Raw genomic sequence first — 14,839 nt, 5'->3', positions numbered from 1 at the left:
AGCCAATTAACCTACAAACCTGTAGGTCTTTGGAGTGTTGGAGGAAACCAAAGTTCTCGGAGAAAACCCACGCAGGTCACTTGGAGAATGTACAAACTCCATACAGACAGCACCCGTAGCCAGGATCAAATCTGGGTCTCCGGCACACAACTCTACCGCTGCACCACCGTGTCCTGCTAGAGTCTTACTAGAGTCGGTGCAGTTCCAGAAATACAAACTCCTCAATACTACCCAAGGTAAAACAGCCTGATTAACACCACCCTAAACTTTCTTCCCTTCCACCAGCAATACATGGTAGCTGCAGGGTGTACCATTTGCAAAATCAATGTGGTTACTCATCTACTGATAGCACCTCCCAAATCAGTTTTACGGGATCACAATGCAAAATCAACAGATGATATGTGGGTTTGAAATCCTGATTTAGCGGCATTTAACTAATTAGTCCTTCATCATGGAATTACATGCTTTGGAAGAATGGAACTGATCTAATGGTACACCACCAGCTTGGAAGACACTTTACGAGAATGTTGCCATGGCTAGAGGCTCTGAGCTATAGGGAGAGGCGGGTAGGCTGGGACTCTATTCCTTGGGGCTACTCACTATCCCGCGGTCTAGGCTTAAGCTCAGGGGTGACCGCGCTTTTGCGGTTGCAGCTCCTAGACTGTGGAACAGCATCCCTCTCCCCATCAGAACTGCCCCCTCCATCGACTCCTTTAAGTCCAGGCTCAAAACCTATTTCTACTCCCTAGCGTTTGAGGCTCATTGAGGAGGCGCTGTGAACTGTTTTGTATGTGCTGTTATGTTTGGGTGCTACTGTATGTTTCATTTTTTTCCCTTAGTACCTAATCAGATGTACAGCACTTTGGTCAACGTGGGTTGTTTTTAAATGTGCTATACAAATAAAATTGACTTGACTTGACTTGGAGCGCAGGAGGATGAGGGGTGATCTTATAGAGGTGTATAAAATCATGAGAGGACTAGATCAAGTAGATGCACAGTCTCTTGCCCAGAGTAGGTGAATAGAGGACCAGAGGACATATCTGAGGGGTAACTTTTTCACAAAGGGTGGTGGCTCTATGGAACGAGCTGCCAGAGGAGGTAGGTGAGGCAGGGACTATCCCAACATTTAATAAACAGTTAGATAAGTACATGGATAGGACATGTTTGGAGGGATATAGGCCAAATGCAGGCAGGTGGGAATAGAATGGCTGGGTCATGTTGGCCGGTGTGGGCAAGGTGGGCCGAAGGACCTGTTTCCACACTGTATCACTCTATGACTTAAAGATGTGCATCAAACGCTTACCTTGTAGGTGATGCCCACAATCTGAGAAGCTCCAAATCTAATTTAAGACAAATCTAAACCTCACATTAGTCCAGGGGAACGCATTCCCTGCAACTGCACACCTCCCTCCACCAAAGCAAGTACACATTTTATCTCTCAACACATTATACACCAATCAGCCAAAACATTACGACCACCTGCCTAATATGCTATTGGTCCTCCGTGTGCTGCCAAAACAGCGCCGACCCACTGAGGCATGGACTCTACAAGACCCCTGAAGGTGTCCTGTGGTCTCTGGCACCAAAACATTAGCAGTCCTGTAAGTTGCGAGGTGGAGCCGCCGTGGATCGGACTTGTCGATCCAGCACATCCCACAGATGCTCAATCGGATTGAGATCATGAGAATTGGGAGGCCAGGGCAACATCGTGAACACTTCATCATGTTCCTCAAACCATTCCCCAACAATGTGTGCAGTGTGGCAGGGCGCATTATCCTGCTGAAAGAGGCCACTGCCATCGGGGAATACCAATGCCATGAAGGGGAGTACCTGATCTGCAAGGATGTTTAGGTAGGTGACACGTGTCAAATTGACGTCCACATGAATGGCCGGGCCCAGGGTTTCCCAGCAGAACATTGCCCAGAGCATCACACTCCCTCCACCGTCTTCCCACAGTGCACCCTGGTGCCATCACTGCCCTTGCGCATCGATGAGTCTTGGGCGCCCAACACCCTGTCGCCCGGTTGTGGTTTGTCCCACCTTGGACCACTGTCGGTAGGTACTCACCACTGCTGACCGGGAGCTCCCCACAAGCCTTGCCGTTTCAGAGACGCTCTGATCCAGTCGTCTGGCCATAACAATTTGGCCCTTGTCAAAGTCGCTCCTGCCCATTTCTCCTGCATCCAACAAATCAACTTCAAGAACTGACTGTTCACTTGCTGCCTAATATATCCCACCCATTGTAACAAGGTGCCATTTTTAACAAGAAATTCAATGTTATTCACTTCAGTGGTCATAATGTTTTGGCTCATCGGCGTACATACTACACAAGTTAATTGCAAGGAAAACCATTTAACCAAACAATTAAAATATTTCAAGACAAATTCATGAAGGAATGTACTGATTAGGTGAGAGTAAGGGAGCAAAGAGAAAAATAATGCAATGATGCCCAAATTACTTGTTTTCTAACCCAAATTTGGTGAAATTGGTTGGTAGCAGAACTATCCTCGAGGAATCTTACTTGTCCTTCTCTTAGTTTTGTTCAGAGATACAGCGTGGAAACAGGCCCTTCAGCCCACCGCCCACACCGTCCAGCGATCCCCACCCATTAACACCACCCTACACGCATGGGGAACAATTTTACATTTATACCAAGCCAATTAACATACAAACCCGCATGTCTTTGGAATGTGGGAGTAAAGTGAAGATCTCTGAGAAAACCCACACAGGTCACGGGGAGAACGTACAAGCTCCGTACAGACAAGCACCCGTAGTCAGGATCGAACCTGGGTCTCTGGCGCTATAAGACAGTAGCTCTACCACTGCGCCACTTCAAAAATAAAAAGCAATGAACAAAACAAAACAAATTCTACCCATCACCAACAACTCAAAATGCATTAAAAAATGGTCCAAAGATGGGTCCTCCATTAGGTAACCATTAATAGGCTGGTATACAATAACAGCAAGTTAAGTACAAAACGTTTATTTCACATGATTTTACTCTTTAAAAAAATTAATATAATCAAAAATACACTGAGGTAGGTAACAGAAAATACTCCTCAATTTTCCAGTGAGTTAAGGAACAGTAAAAAATTGCCACTGCACAAAAGTACCAAAATACAAAAAAAGGTTATTGCACATCCCACATACCAGAATAATTTGGCAACTCTGGTTATTGAGCTCAAGTAATCCATTGATTCAGTGAGGAGTTCAAGGTGAGATGCAGGGGGTGAGGTTGAGGTGCCGAGCTGGGAAATAATGGACAAATGAACAGCAATACACTTTGACAATATTAAACTTAAAACTATAAAATAGAAAAGTTTCCAGGAAGACATTTCTACAATTTAAAATGCCACCTAAACAAAATTAATTCATTCTCTTTAAACATAATGACATCAAAAATCCATTTCAAATGTATGCCTGGAGATTTCAAACAAAACGTCAATGAATGACCAGCCTACTTTTAAAATAACTAGCACACTGGAGATTTATAAAGCCGAGTTCACTGCTTCAAGCAGTCACTGATCAAGAGAAATCCATTTACTCATCAAAAGAAATGAGATGACTTGGACAAAATGATATCAAATTCTTAAAAGTCTGCCACTGGAGACAAAAAGACAAATACAGGCAAAATGGCCAGAGGTGAATGTCCAGTTGTTGCACAACACATTACCGTTTTCCTTGAATAATCTGAAGTGCTGTTTCAACCTCTGTTGTAGCTTTAGAGTCCTTTTTTGTACCACAACAAGGTTTAAAAAGACGAGGATCAATCAGCACCTCGCCAAAACGACCCTTGTAGATAATGCCACAACAAATTTTTTGCCTGTGTAGAAGAAAAATAAAATTAGACGTGCAGTTTGAATAGTACCGATTTCCAGTATACAACTTAACTAACTCAGCATCTTTCACGTAACTGACAATAATAAAGATAGTAATGTTCTACAGCTACTAATCTCATGTGTTAACCCCCTACAACAGATTCACTTTAAAAGTTGATACTGTCTTGAAACAAAGATAAATTACATTTTTGTTTTTCTAAAATAATAAAAAGGAGTAACTTCGCACAAAGATGGCAATTTTTTTTAAATATTCCAATAACATTGTATTTCTGTGCTAATTTGATCTGAAATTTTGAGCATCACATTCACTATCTGCATTAGTCTCGGGAGACTAAAAGGAAATTCAGCATGGCTCCAAAGACTCTTACCAACTTCTGTGAATGCAATGTAGAAAGCATACTATTGGGTTGCTTCACAGATTGGTTTGGGAAAAGCTCTGCCCAAGACCGCAAGAAATTGCAGATGTAACCCAGTCCATCGCACAAACGAGATTCCCCACAATTGACTCCACCGACACCTCATGCTGCCTCGGGGAATGTAGCCAAGATAATCATGGGCCTTTCCCGCCTCGGTCATTCCCTCTTCTCCCCACTTTCCAAGGGCACAAGATACAAAAGCTTGAAAGCATGAAACACTGGATTCAGGAACTGCTTCTTTCCCTCTGTAATAAGCTAGGGTATAGTTCCAACCTTCCAATCTACCTCATGGCAGACAATGGTCATTTTGTCTGGAATTGTTTGCTACATTACTAAAAATATATATTCTGTAATCATCAGGAAAACTCAGGAAGTGACGGCGCTGCACAGCAGCTGCGGATCACCTGCAGTGCGTTTGTCTTTTGTGTCATTTTTTGTCTTAATTGTCGTGTTTAGATGTGATGTAGTGTTTTTTATAGTTGTGTACTATGTTTGGGGGGGGAGGGGGGGTCGAAACTGTAAAATTGTCTCTTCCGAACAGAGACCCGACTTTGTTTTCTGGGTCGTGTCTCTGTTCCCGCTGCGGCCTACCATCGGCCAAACACCTGGAGCTGCCGGCCTCCAGCTGGGACCACCTGGGGCTCTGGTTCGCAGAGCCCGCGGACCGGACTTACTATCTGCGGAGCTGGCTGCCTTTGGAGGCTGTGGTGGCGCTGCAAGTGCGGCTGCGACTCGCCTTCGGAGGCTTGGGCCGCAGACCACGTGGATATCGGAAGCTCACAGGCCCCTGGGTGGGGGGCAACATTGGGAGCTCCGGCAGCGGCAGCGTCTACGCCCGCCCCGAATCGCGGGGCTTGGGTCGGCCCGCTGCGGACCTGAGGAGACACACTGTGATGGATGTTTCTTTTTTCTTTTTTGTTTTGTGTTGGTTTGTGATTGTGTGTGTTATTGCTTATTTTTATTTCTCTTATTGTTGGACTGTGGGTAATAGAATTTCGTCCAAAAGACTTGTTTTTTTGGATGACAATAAAGGCCAGTCTGATTCTGATCTCTTCTTCTTCAGACAGGTCTGAATAGGTCTGAAGAAGGGTCTCGACCCGAAATGTCACCCATTCCTTCTTTCCAGAGATGCTGCTTATCCCGCTGAGTTAATCCAGCATTTTGTCTATCTTGGGTATAAACCAGCATCTGCAGTTACTTCCTACCTATATTATCTGATTGGATTGGATTACACACAAAGAAAAGCTTTTCACTATATCTCTGTGCACATGACAATAATAAACCAATACCATATGAACAAACATTAACCCAGAATGAGCCCAATGGCCTCTCAAATCTGATCTGAGAGTAACTTCAACTCTGCATTGCTGTTTATCTTGCTAACCTTTACCCGTTTACAAAATATCTTTCCATGCGTGTCAAAAATCGTGATTCTGCTTCCATTATACTTTTGAGGCCATGTCCCAAATACTCCCATACCCGAGAAAAAAAACCTACTTTATTCCGGCCTTAACAAGCAATCCTAGTTCTAAATTCCCAAACATGAAGAATTATCCACTGTCAAGAAACCTCAAGGTTTTATGTTTCAATCAAATTCCCTCACCCACTTACACTCCAGCATGTATACATCAAATGTGTCCATCTTCTTTTAATTCAAGACTTACAAGGTCTAGATACAGATCAGTTGTGATCGAATTGAATGGTGGGACAGAATAGAGACTGAATAACCCATTTCAACACACGACTCTAAAATCCAGGTTCAGTTTGTGATGAAAATCAAATTCAGCAATCAGTCCAAATGTTGATAAGCTTGATACTGAAACCTTTCATCAATTTTAAAATATATTTTGGTGGTCCGATGGCCTATGTAACATATCACCACTAACCCCGCTGATTTTCCACCCCCTACAAAATAAATCTGGCATACTGCTTACTTTCGAAAAGCTGATTAAAGGAAGAATACATGTGGCAATTTTTTGGTGGACCCTTGTCTAACACTTTGAAAGGTCACTAACATTTAAACCAAAAGGACACAAAATATGTATAGGCATCGTGGCAGCTATGCATTTGAAACAGATGGAACAGAAATCAAAAATGATTAGGCAGACGTATTGAGAAGTATACATGGAATCATTCATAATCACATACTTTTAATAGTTGGCCACCGAGAGGCATTAATTAGTAATCAACCCCCCAAATCACCTTTTCCAGTATGTCAGATCCAGAAATGAAAAGACGGGTTCCAAGGAAAGAGCTTTCTGGGTTTCTGTATCTGACTCTTCATCAGATTGGTTGCTGTAGGTAGGCGACAGTGAAGGTGAAATACTAGACGTTGTGCTACGAGCATCCAAATCTGTACAACATGAACACAAACATATTAGGCCACCAGACTTTTTTGGTCTAGGTACCAAAATAGAATGAAAAAATAGAGTGAGGATAGTTAAATATAGTCAGTACGATTGAAAAACAAATGTTAAATCTTCTTTAACAATACTTCCTTGTTGAAACATTCAACTGTTTGTGGCTCAGGGAACTTCATTTGGTGCATGGTTTCAACTTGCTAGATTTGATCCAATGCTATTTTACAACTGAGAGATAATCCAACCTATGCTATTATGCACAGGTTGAACTGTGCAAGTAGATTGAAATGCATGAGATAGAATATTTTTCAAAACAGCTAGTAGCCATCTAAAGTATATTTACTCAAAGTAAACAAAGTTACTAAAAGTTCAAAACCACATTTACTTTTTAAAACATTCAAATCTGGCTGGAGCTGGCAGAATTGCAGGAAGAGGAGTCACATATAAAAGCAACCATTAACAACTAAATAAATGCAAAGGACTTACTCTGTCTTTTCAGTTTTTGCTGGAGACGCTTCAATTTCTTCTTTTTAATATCATTACTGGGTTTCATTTTCTGAGGCTTCACAAGTGTTTTAAGGCCTGGACCAGCTCGTGCATCAACCACCTGAGATGGGTGGGAAAGGGGGCAGGTCATAGGCATAGAGTGATACAGTGAGGAAACAGACCCTTCGGCCCAACTTGCCCACACTGGCCAACATGTCCCAGCTACTCTAGTCCCACCTGCCTGCGCTTGGTCCATATCCCTCCAAACATGTCCTATCCATGTACCTGTCTAACTGTTTCTTAAATGTTGGGATAGTCCCAGCCTCAACTACCTCATCTGGCAGCTTGCTCCATACACCCACCACTCTTTGTGCGAAAAACGCATCCCTCAGATTCCTATGAAATCTTTACCCCTTCACCTTGAACCTATGTCCTCTGGTCCTCGATCCCCCTACTCTGGGCAAGAGACTCTGTGCATCTACCCGATCTATTCCTCTCATGATTTTATACACTTCTAGAAGATCACCCCTCATCCTCCTGCGCTCCAAGGAATAGAGACCCAGCCTATTCAACCTCTCCCGTAAAATTAAAAGTTAAAATCATGATTTGCTTCTGTAGATTCAATTAAATGATTCGGCAGATTATACTAAAATGAGAAAAGTGTCAACTATATAAATATTTACCTTATGCTAAATATGCATTGAGTACAGATATAATGTTTTAGGCAGTATAATGTTTGGTGTGCAATTTACAGCGTATCCAAATTATTTATTCATAGAACATGCACAACAGACCAAACATTACAACACTACAAGACTGTGCAAGTGCAAATCCGATCGTGAAATTTATGGACATCTGTGCATCTCTAGACTGATCAGCTTTCTCCACGCACAACAATGGAAAGCTGTTTCACTGAATAACTTAACGGAAATCAGATTGATGCTACTTTTCTGATAGCTGAGGAATTACTTCAGATGTAAATCCCTTGTTTAAATGTCTAAATATTTGGAACTCCAGCAAACTAAATTTGATTGAAATAATGAGATTTATTTTTATTGTGATTTTTTTTAATTAAAATTGTGCCAAAAGCATTTTACAAGTCATAATCCTATTCACCCTCAAGCACACACATACTGAATACGTCTGAAACACCGGAATAAATCTTTACTTGTCCTCGGGTAGACCTCAAATGCCATATTCCATATAACTATATAGGCATTTGTTAACATGGGTCCTCGCAGGTCTTCACATACTTACATGACACCAATTTTTTTTTGATCCAGCAGGCAGTTTCTTCCATCTCTTCACCAGAAGAACACATGCATTACAGATGTCTCCCACCCGTGCTTCTATCAAACTGCAGGAAATTTAAAATAAAAATTACTCTAGACATAAATTTTAAAGGATTTCATTGCAATTTGATTTTTTGATTTGATTTAAGAAAACGCTCAAGTGATTGTTTTAACAAACTTTCTGTAGGTGGAAAATCAATCCATTAAAGTCAACTTCCAACAGCTGTCAGAGCTACAGTACAGGCCTCCAGCATCTACCACTTTTCCAACTGTAAGATGGCCCGAGTTTGAAACAGAATAATCAGTGAATCTAACCCAAAAGCGGTCTAAAAGTTTCATATTAAACTAAATTTGATGTAACCCCAGTCAACATTCAATTATATTTTACTTGTGTTTATATTTTATCCCACCTTACGGCTTCCATTATAAAGGGATTATGTATCTCCCAAGCACAAATCAGAGTCAAGCGTGACAGACAACAAATGGGTGAATCCTAGTCAAACAACAAGTGAAAGGCTATGAATAGATTTAAAGGTCATGTCAGAATAGGTTTGTTTTCAATTACATTCAGTTCTCCCAGAATTCTTACCACTGAAATTAAACATTTTGCAAGGCACTTTGGATCATTATGGTTGTAATTACACTACGCTGGAAATCTCAACTGCTCACTTCTGTTGGAAGCTGACTCCAGCGAATAGATTCCAAAGTAAATTTGATCACACTAAAAAGTTCTTTCAGAGGGTACTTGCACAGAGCAACGTCAAAGTGATGGAAATCTGCTCCCAGGTAGCCATTAATCACCCCCTTAAAATTAACTCCCCAGTGGCACATGGACAGTCCCTTTGTGGAATGCGTTTTTCAGTTTTGAATCTCTTCGCACCACCCCATCCACAACCGAAACACACAAAAGGAGAAGAAATCTGTGTCCAACTAATGACCTTTCCAAGTTGGAGGGCTTGAGTTATCAAGAAAGATTAGATAGACTAGATTTTTTTCAGCATGCAAAGGATATGGAGGTATAGATAGGGTACAGAGCCAGCATCTGTTTCCCATGGTAGGGGTGTCCAAAACTAGAGGGCAGAGATTTAACATGCAAGGAAGATTTAAAAAGAGGCCTGGGGAACAGATGTTTATAGAAAGACATATTGGTGCCCAGAATGAGCAGCAGGAGGTGGTGGTGGAAGAAGGAACAGTGACAACATTTTAGAGGCATCTTGACAAGGACGCAAATGAATGAGGAAGAAAGGGATATGGAGTTAATACAAGCAAGTGGGATTAACATAGACAGGCATAGACACAAAATGTTGGAGTAACTCAGCGGGTCAAGCAGCATCTCTGGAGAAAAGGACCCCCTCCCCGACTCTCAGTTTGATGAAGGGTCTCGACTCGAAAAGTCACCTATTCCTTTTCTCCAGAGATGCTCCCTGACACCAGCATTTTGTGTCTTTCTTCAGCGTAAACCAGCATCTGCACTTCCTTCTTACTCAACATAGATGGGGATGAAGATCGGCATTGATGCAGTGGGCTGATGAGCCCGTTTTTATGCTATATAACTCTCCAAAAGATTATTGTTAAACAGTGTGAAGAAGGGTCTCGACCCAAAACATCACCCATTCATTCTCTCAAGACATGCTGCATGTTACTGAGTTACTCCAGCTTTTTGTGTCTATCTGCGGTTTAAACCAGCATCTGTAGTTCCTTCCTCCACATTGTTGAACAAGCAATTCATCCAGTAATTACAAATGAATCATCACTTCCTTTTTATTTGTTCTGGGCAGTGTGTTATCAATTTCAGCCCTTGCATAGGTTTATGTGATAGGAGTAGAATTAGGCCATTCGGCCCATCAAGTTTACCGCACCATTCTCATCATGGCTGATCTAAGTGTCTCCCCTTCAACCTCATTCTCCTGCCTTCTCCCCATAACCCGTAATAATCAAGAATCTATCTATCTATCTATCCCATTCCTTCTCTCCCGAGATACTGCCTGACCTGCTGAGTTACTCCAGCATTTTGTGAATATCTATCTATCTATCTATCTATCTATCTCTCTCTCTCTCTCTCTCAGCGGTCAGGCAGCATCTCTGGAGAACATGGGTTTCAGATTGGGACCCTTCTTCAGATATGTCTTCATCCCCACCCACCAAATACACTGTGCCCGTTTCTTCTGGTTGTGTTGACTGCTGCAGACTCCACTATTTACTCGTGGTAGATTACTTTTTGCCCCCCAGTACGAAATTCTAAAATGCCATAAATAAAGGAAGTCCGACAGACAGAATGTGCAAGCTTTCGGTGAGAACTTCACGACGTTGTATTTGCCTAGTAACATTTTAAATAAGGAAGTGCGCTCAAGGACTCCGCGCTTCCGCTACTGAAGGCAACGCGTGTGCGCCCGGCCCGAGGGCGGGGAGAGAAGAGAAGAGAAGGATACATGTATCGTCTTACCCGAAACAAAGTTTAAAGCTTTCCTCATATCGTCCACTGTCGGTGAAACGGGAGCTGGAAGATTTGGTCTTGCAAATGCAACAGCCTTCTAAGCTCCGGTAGATTTTGGATTTGTGGAAACCAAACATTGTCTTTCCCCGTCGACACTGGTTGAAACGTTAAATTAATTCAGGAGGTTTTTATTTACAAACTTTCATCTGTAGGTGTATTCAGACAGGCTCGATCATCACGCGGTCCTATTATTTCTACGTTTTCTGACCTCAAGTGACATGAGGGAGGGTCTCATGTTTGTTTGTACGCCAGGTCTATTGTACTGGGCTGAATCAGTTCTCGCTGCCTCCGCGGCTGAGAGCAGATTAAAGCCCACCTTAAGCGGACCGCAGTCCACGCTTATTCCACTCCCAGCCCCAGCTTTTGACCATTGGGCAGAGTCCAGAGACAAGACCGCCAGACATTGTGTAGCACGCCTCCAACACACACCCTGCGACATCAGATGCTCAGCACCTATTTTTCCCACTCCATGTGCTGAAGAGTGAACAGTGGGTGGGACGGGGGCAAGATTAAGTCGCCCGGGTGCATGTGTTGAGCAGGAGCCTTGTGGACATGGAGCCCGTTATGTGGCAGCCAGCGTGCTCGGTGTGAGCGCTTGTAGCAGCCCCCCCGCTTCTCCCCCACCCCCCAGCCACGGCCAGGCCGACCTTTCCATCCCAGCGGCACTAACACAATAAACCAGCTTTAATGACATCAAAATAAAGAAAGGGGAGCGCTTAACCTCTCCGCCGGTCTGTGAGTGAGGTCTGGAAGCATGGAAGTGCGCACCACTGGACTGTAGCCAACAAACTCCAGCGATGGTTGCAAACAGTCAGCGCTGAAGTTGGTTGACCGATGCAAAAATCAAGTGGCGTTGCTGATAGAGCTGCTGCCTTGCTGTAGAGTTGCTGCCTGAGATCCCGTATCGATACCGACCGCGGGTGCTGTCTGCACGGAGTTTGTACGTTCTGAACGTGGCCGCTTTCACTAGGGAGACTTTCTGGTAAAACGATGAGGATTTCCCCTCGCCCAGTCCCTCCCTCTGAACTCCTCGGGTTGGCGACGCCATCGCTGCACAGACCACACACACAACTAACTCTCAGTCTAAACAGGGCAGGGGTGGGGGTGGTAAACAGCGCAGCCCACCATGGCAACACTACCCAGGGACTTTACACTACCGCTTTACACGGACATTTTGCCCCCAGGTCGCTGTGCTGCCTAGACAATGCACGCATGTAGTTTAGATTTGGCTCACCCTGAACCTTCTTTGTATCCGATCACTGCACTGCAATGACCCCAACGTAATGGGAGGTCCTCGCCGAGATGGCAAGAACACAGCGGGGCTAAGAAGAGGATATGACTCGCACCTCGACATTATATTGTTCATGAGGTTTACACTTTGAACATCGTCAACTAGGGTCGAGTCAAAAAAAGATTCACGCGGTTCCTATTGTGTCTCGTCTCAGTTTAAACACACTCTTTAAACGCACTCTCTTCCCAACACTTTTTGATGTTACATTTACAAAGAATACAAGCGTGTGGTCGACACGCCATGCGCCCGGACCCAGAGGTGCAGTCCATTCCTTTATGTGTGATGCCACATGCCATGCTTCTGAAAACAACCTTTTACCAGGTGAAAGCAGAACAAGTGTGTACTCACCAAAACCAAACTTCACTAACCTCCTCGTTGTTATTGTCTTTCCAAAGTGGGTCAGAGCGCCCCAGCTCGTGTCACTCACTACCTTTACACACAAGAACGCTGGTGTACCGCAAGCAAGGCGCCCTGCACATATATGGGCGCCGCCTCCCAGTCCCCCGCTCTGTTGCGTGCGGCATGTCGGGATCTGCAGTTTATATGGGTGACATTCCTTGTTGTAACGAACACAACAAAGCGCTCTCAGACTCCAAATCCCGGCGCTCCCAGCTGCAAGTGAATTGTGTACCCTGGCTCAGCCCGATAAAGCGGCAATGGTGACCAGCGCGATTAATGGCAACAGGGAATGCTATAGACAGTATTACCAAAGTCTTTGGCAAAGAGATGCCCTTGCAGTGGCTTACAAGGCCTTCGTCTGCATGGTTGACTTCTTTGCTGGAGTAACTCAGCGGGACAGGCAGCAGTAACGCTGAGTTACTCCAACATGTTTTCTGTTTATCTTCGGTGGAAACCAGGATCTGCAGTTCCTTCCTCCACGTGGTTCACTTATTTATCCTTCTGACGCAGTATTTTAGAAAGCAATTCACTATCTCCTTTGCTCCCCTAAAACTACGCAGGCTCGACCACGTTTAAAGTTGTTTTTTTGCGTGTGAAATGCACGTTGTAAAATCTGAGAGGCCGCGGCAAAACGAAGCAGGCAGCATTTTGCACCTCAATTTAAAGTATGATTATTTTCAAATAATTCTCCATTTTTGGTCTCTTACACGTACTCAGTTTTCACCGCTCCACCTTCGGCAACAACCTTTAGGTACCAGATGCTGGGGTCAGAAATACTTTCTCTAAACTTTTCACCCCTCTATAACTTTTTATTGCTTCCTAACCCGACCAAGCTTTTTGACTCCTGGTCTCAGCTCTCAAATTATGTCCGTAAACATACCTGAGAAGGTCTTGAGGATTCTAACATTTACTTCGAGAGGACTAGAATACAAAAACAGGGATATAATGCTGATGCTTTATAATAGACAATAGGTGCAGGAGGAGGCCATTCAATATGATCATGGCTGATCGTTCTCAATCAGTACCCCGTTCCTGCCATCTCCCCATGCTGAGCCGGATGGTCGCATCGCACAGTGAACCGGCACAGATCTACTGTACTTTATTCTGTTTAAAACTGTTCTAATTTGTTTCATTGGGTTGTATAAATTAATACTGACTAGCTAATTAATTTATTGCATTGTATGGGAGGCGCATTCCCAATCTCGTCGTACCCCTGTACAATGACAACAAAGATATATTGTATTGTATTGTATACCCCCTGTCTCCGCTATCCTTAAGAGCTCTCTCTATAAGACGCTGGTCAGGTCGTATTTGGAGTATCATGAGCAATTTTGGGCCCCATATCTGAGGAAGGATGTGCTGGAGCTGGAGAGGTTCCAGAGGAGGTTTACGAGAATGATCCTAGGAATGAGTGGGTTAACATATGATGAGCGTTTGACAGCCTCTACTCACTGGAGTTTAGAAGGATGAGGGGGGGACCTCATTGAAACTTACCGAATAGTGAAAGGCTTGAATAGAGTGGATGTGGAGAGGATGTTTCTACTACTGGGGCAGTCTAGGACTAGAGGTCATAGCCTCACAATAGCCTAGGAAGGAGATGAGAAAAAAATTTGTTAATCAGAAGGTGGTGAATCTGTGGAATTCATAGCCACAGATGGCTGTGGAGGCCAAGTCAATGTATATTTTTAAGGCAGCAATAGATTGATTCTTGATTAGTACAGGTGTCAGGGGTTATGGGGAGAAGGCAGGAGAATGGGGTTAAGAGGGACAGATCGATAAGCCATGATTGAATGGCAGAGTAGACTTGATGGGCCGAATGGCCTAATTCTGCTCCCATCACTTATGAACTAATAGTTTGAAAGCTATTATTAAAATGTAAGTTGTTATAGAATAGGTAAAAAGAGCACTTGGAGTCAGCTGTAAAATACAAAAGAGTGAAAAACAATCCAAGTACATTTCATTGCGTTATTCAACATTTTTCTTTTTTTTCCAAAATCTTTCTTTGCCAAGTTTGTTCGGAGTACATTTGAAGACCTTGTAATATATTTTATATATTATATGTCTGAAATCCATTTGACATTTTTTTTCAGACGGTGGAATGATTCAAACTTAGGTCGGAAAGAAATATTTTCCAATGGATTGTAGGTTTTCCTCAGTACACTACTGCTATAATGACAATGTTGTGCTGAAGTAACTCAGTGGGACAGGCAGCATCTCTGGAGATAAGGAATGGGTGACTTTTCGAGTCAAGACCCTTCTTCA

The 14,839-nt window shown here is 43.4% G+C and overlaps 1 protein-coding gene across 4 annotated transcripts; it reads right to left on the bottom strand.

Moving 5' to 3' along the window:
* Window positions 1-1,980: 1,980 nt before the first annotated feature.
* On the bottom strand, window positions 1,981-12,629 carry sinhcafl (SIN3-HDAC complex associated factor, like). 4 transcript variants are annotated; one of them, XM_078414816.1, is made up of 8 exons: window positions 12,547-12,629; window positions 10,837-10,982; window positions 8,359-8,458; window positions 7,102-7,222; window positions 6,458-6,608; window positions 3,674-3,823; window positions 3,151-3,248; window positions 1,981-2,177 (listed from the first exon to the last, which is right to left on the bottom strand). In XM_078414816.1, the coding sequence occupies exons 2-7, from the start codon at window positions 10,962-10,964 to the stop codon at window positions 3,182-3,184; spliced, it is 717 nt and encodes a 238-aa protein (XP_078270942.1). In that variant the 5' UTR covers window positions 10,965-10,982; window positions 12,547-12,629; the 3' UTR covers window positions 1,981-2,177; window positions 3,151-3,181. The 4 variants fall into 4 exon arrangements, with proteins under 4 accessions (XP_078270942.1, XP_078270940.1, XP_078270941.1 ...); XM_078414814.1 differs by lacking the exon at window positions 1,981-2,177 and having other exon boundaries at window positions 2,997-3,248; XM_078414815.1 differs by lacking the exon at window positions 1,981-2,177 and having other exon boundaries at window positions 2,997-3,248; window positions 12,527-12,615.
* Between the last annotated feature and the right edge of the window lie 2,210 nt (window positions 12,630-14,839).

Source organism: Rhinoraja longicauda, chromosome 18 (genome assembly GCF_053455715.1).
Source record: "Rhinoraja longicauda isolate Sanriku21f chromosome 18, sRhiLon1.1, whole genome shotgun sequence".
NCBI lineage: Eukaryota > Metazoa > Chordata > Chondrichthyes > Rajiformes > Arhynchobatidae > Rhinoraja > Rhinoraja longicauda.
The sequence above is the reverse complement of the archived record's forward strand: the minus strand, read 5'-3'. Positions and strand labels throughout refer to the sequence as shown.

What these genes read in the sequence shown, in the direction of transcription:
- sinhcafl (XM_078414816.1), bottom strand. Translation starts at nt 10,964, where the DNA reads ATGTTTGGTTTCCACAAATCCAAAATCTACCGGAGCTTAGAAGGCTGT. An exon ending in AGCTTTAAACTTTGTTTCGG is followed by an intron (nt 8,459 to 10,836) that starts GTAAGACGATAC and finishes AATTTCCTGCAG; the next exon opens with TTTGATAGAAGCACGGGTGG. An exon ending in CAAAAAAAAATTGGTGTCAT is followed by an intron (nt 7,223 to 8,358) that starts GTAAGTATGTGA and finishes CACCCATCTCAG; the next exon opens with GTGGTTGATGCACGAGCTGG.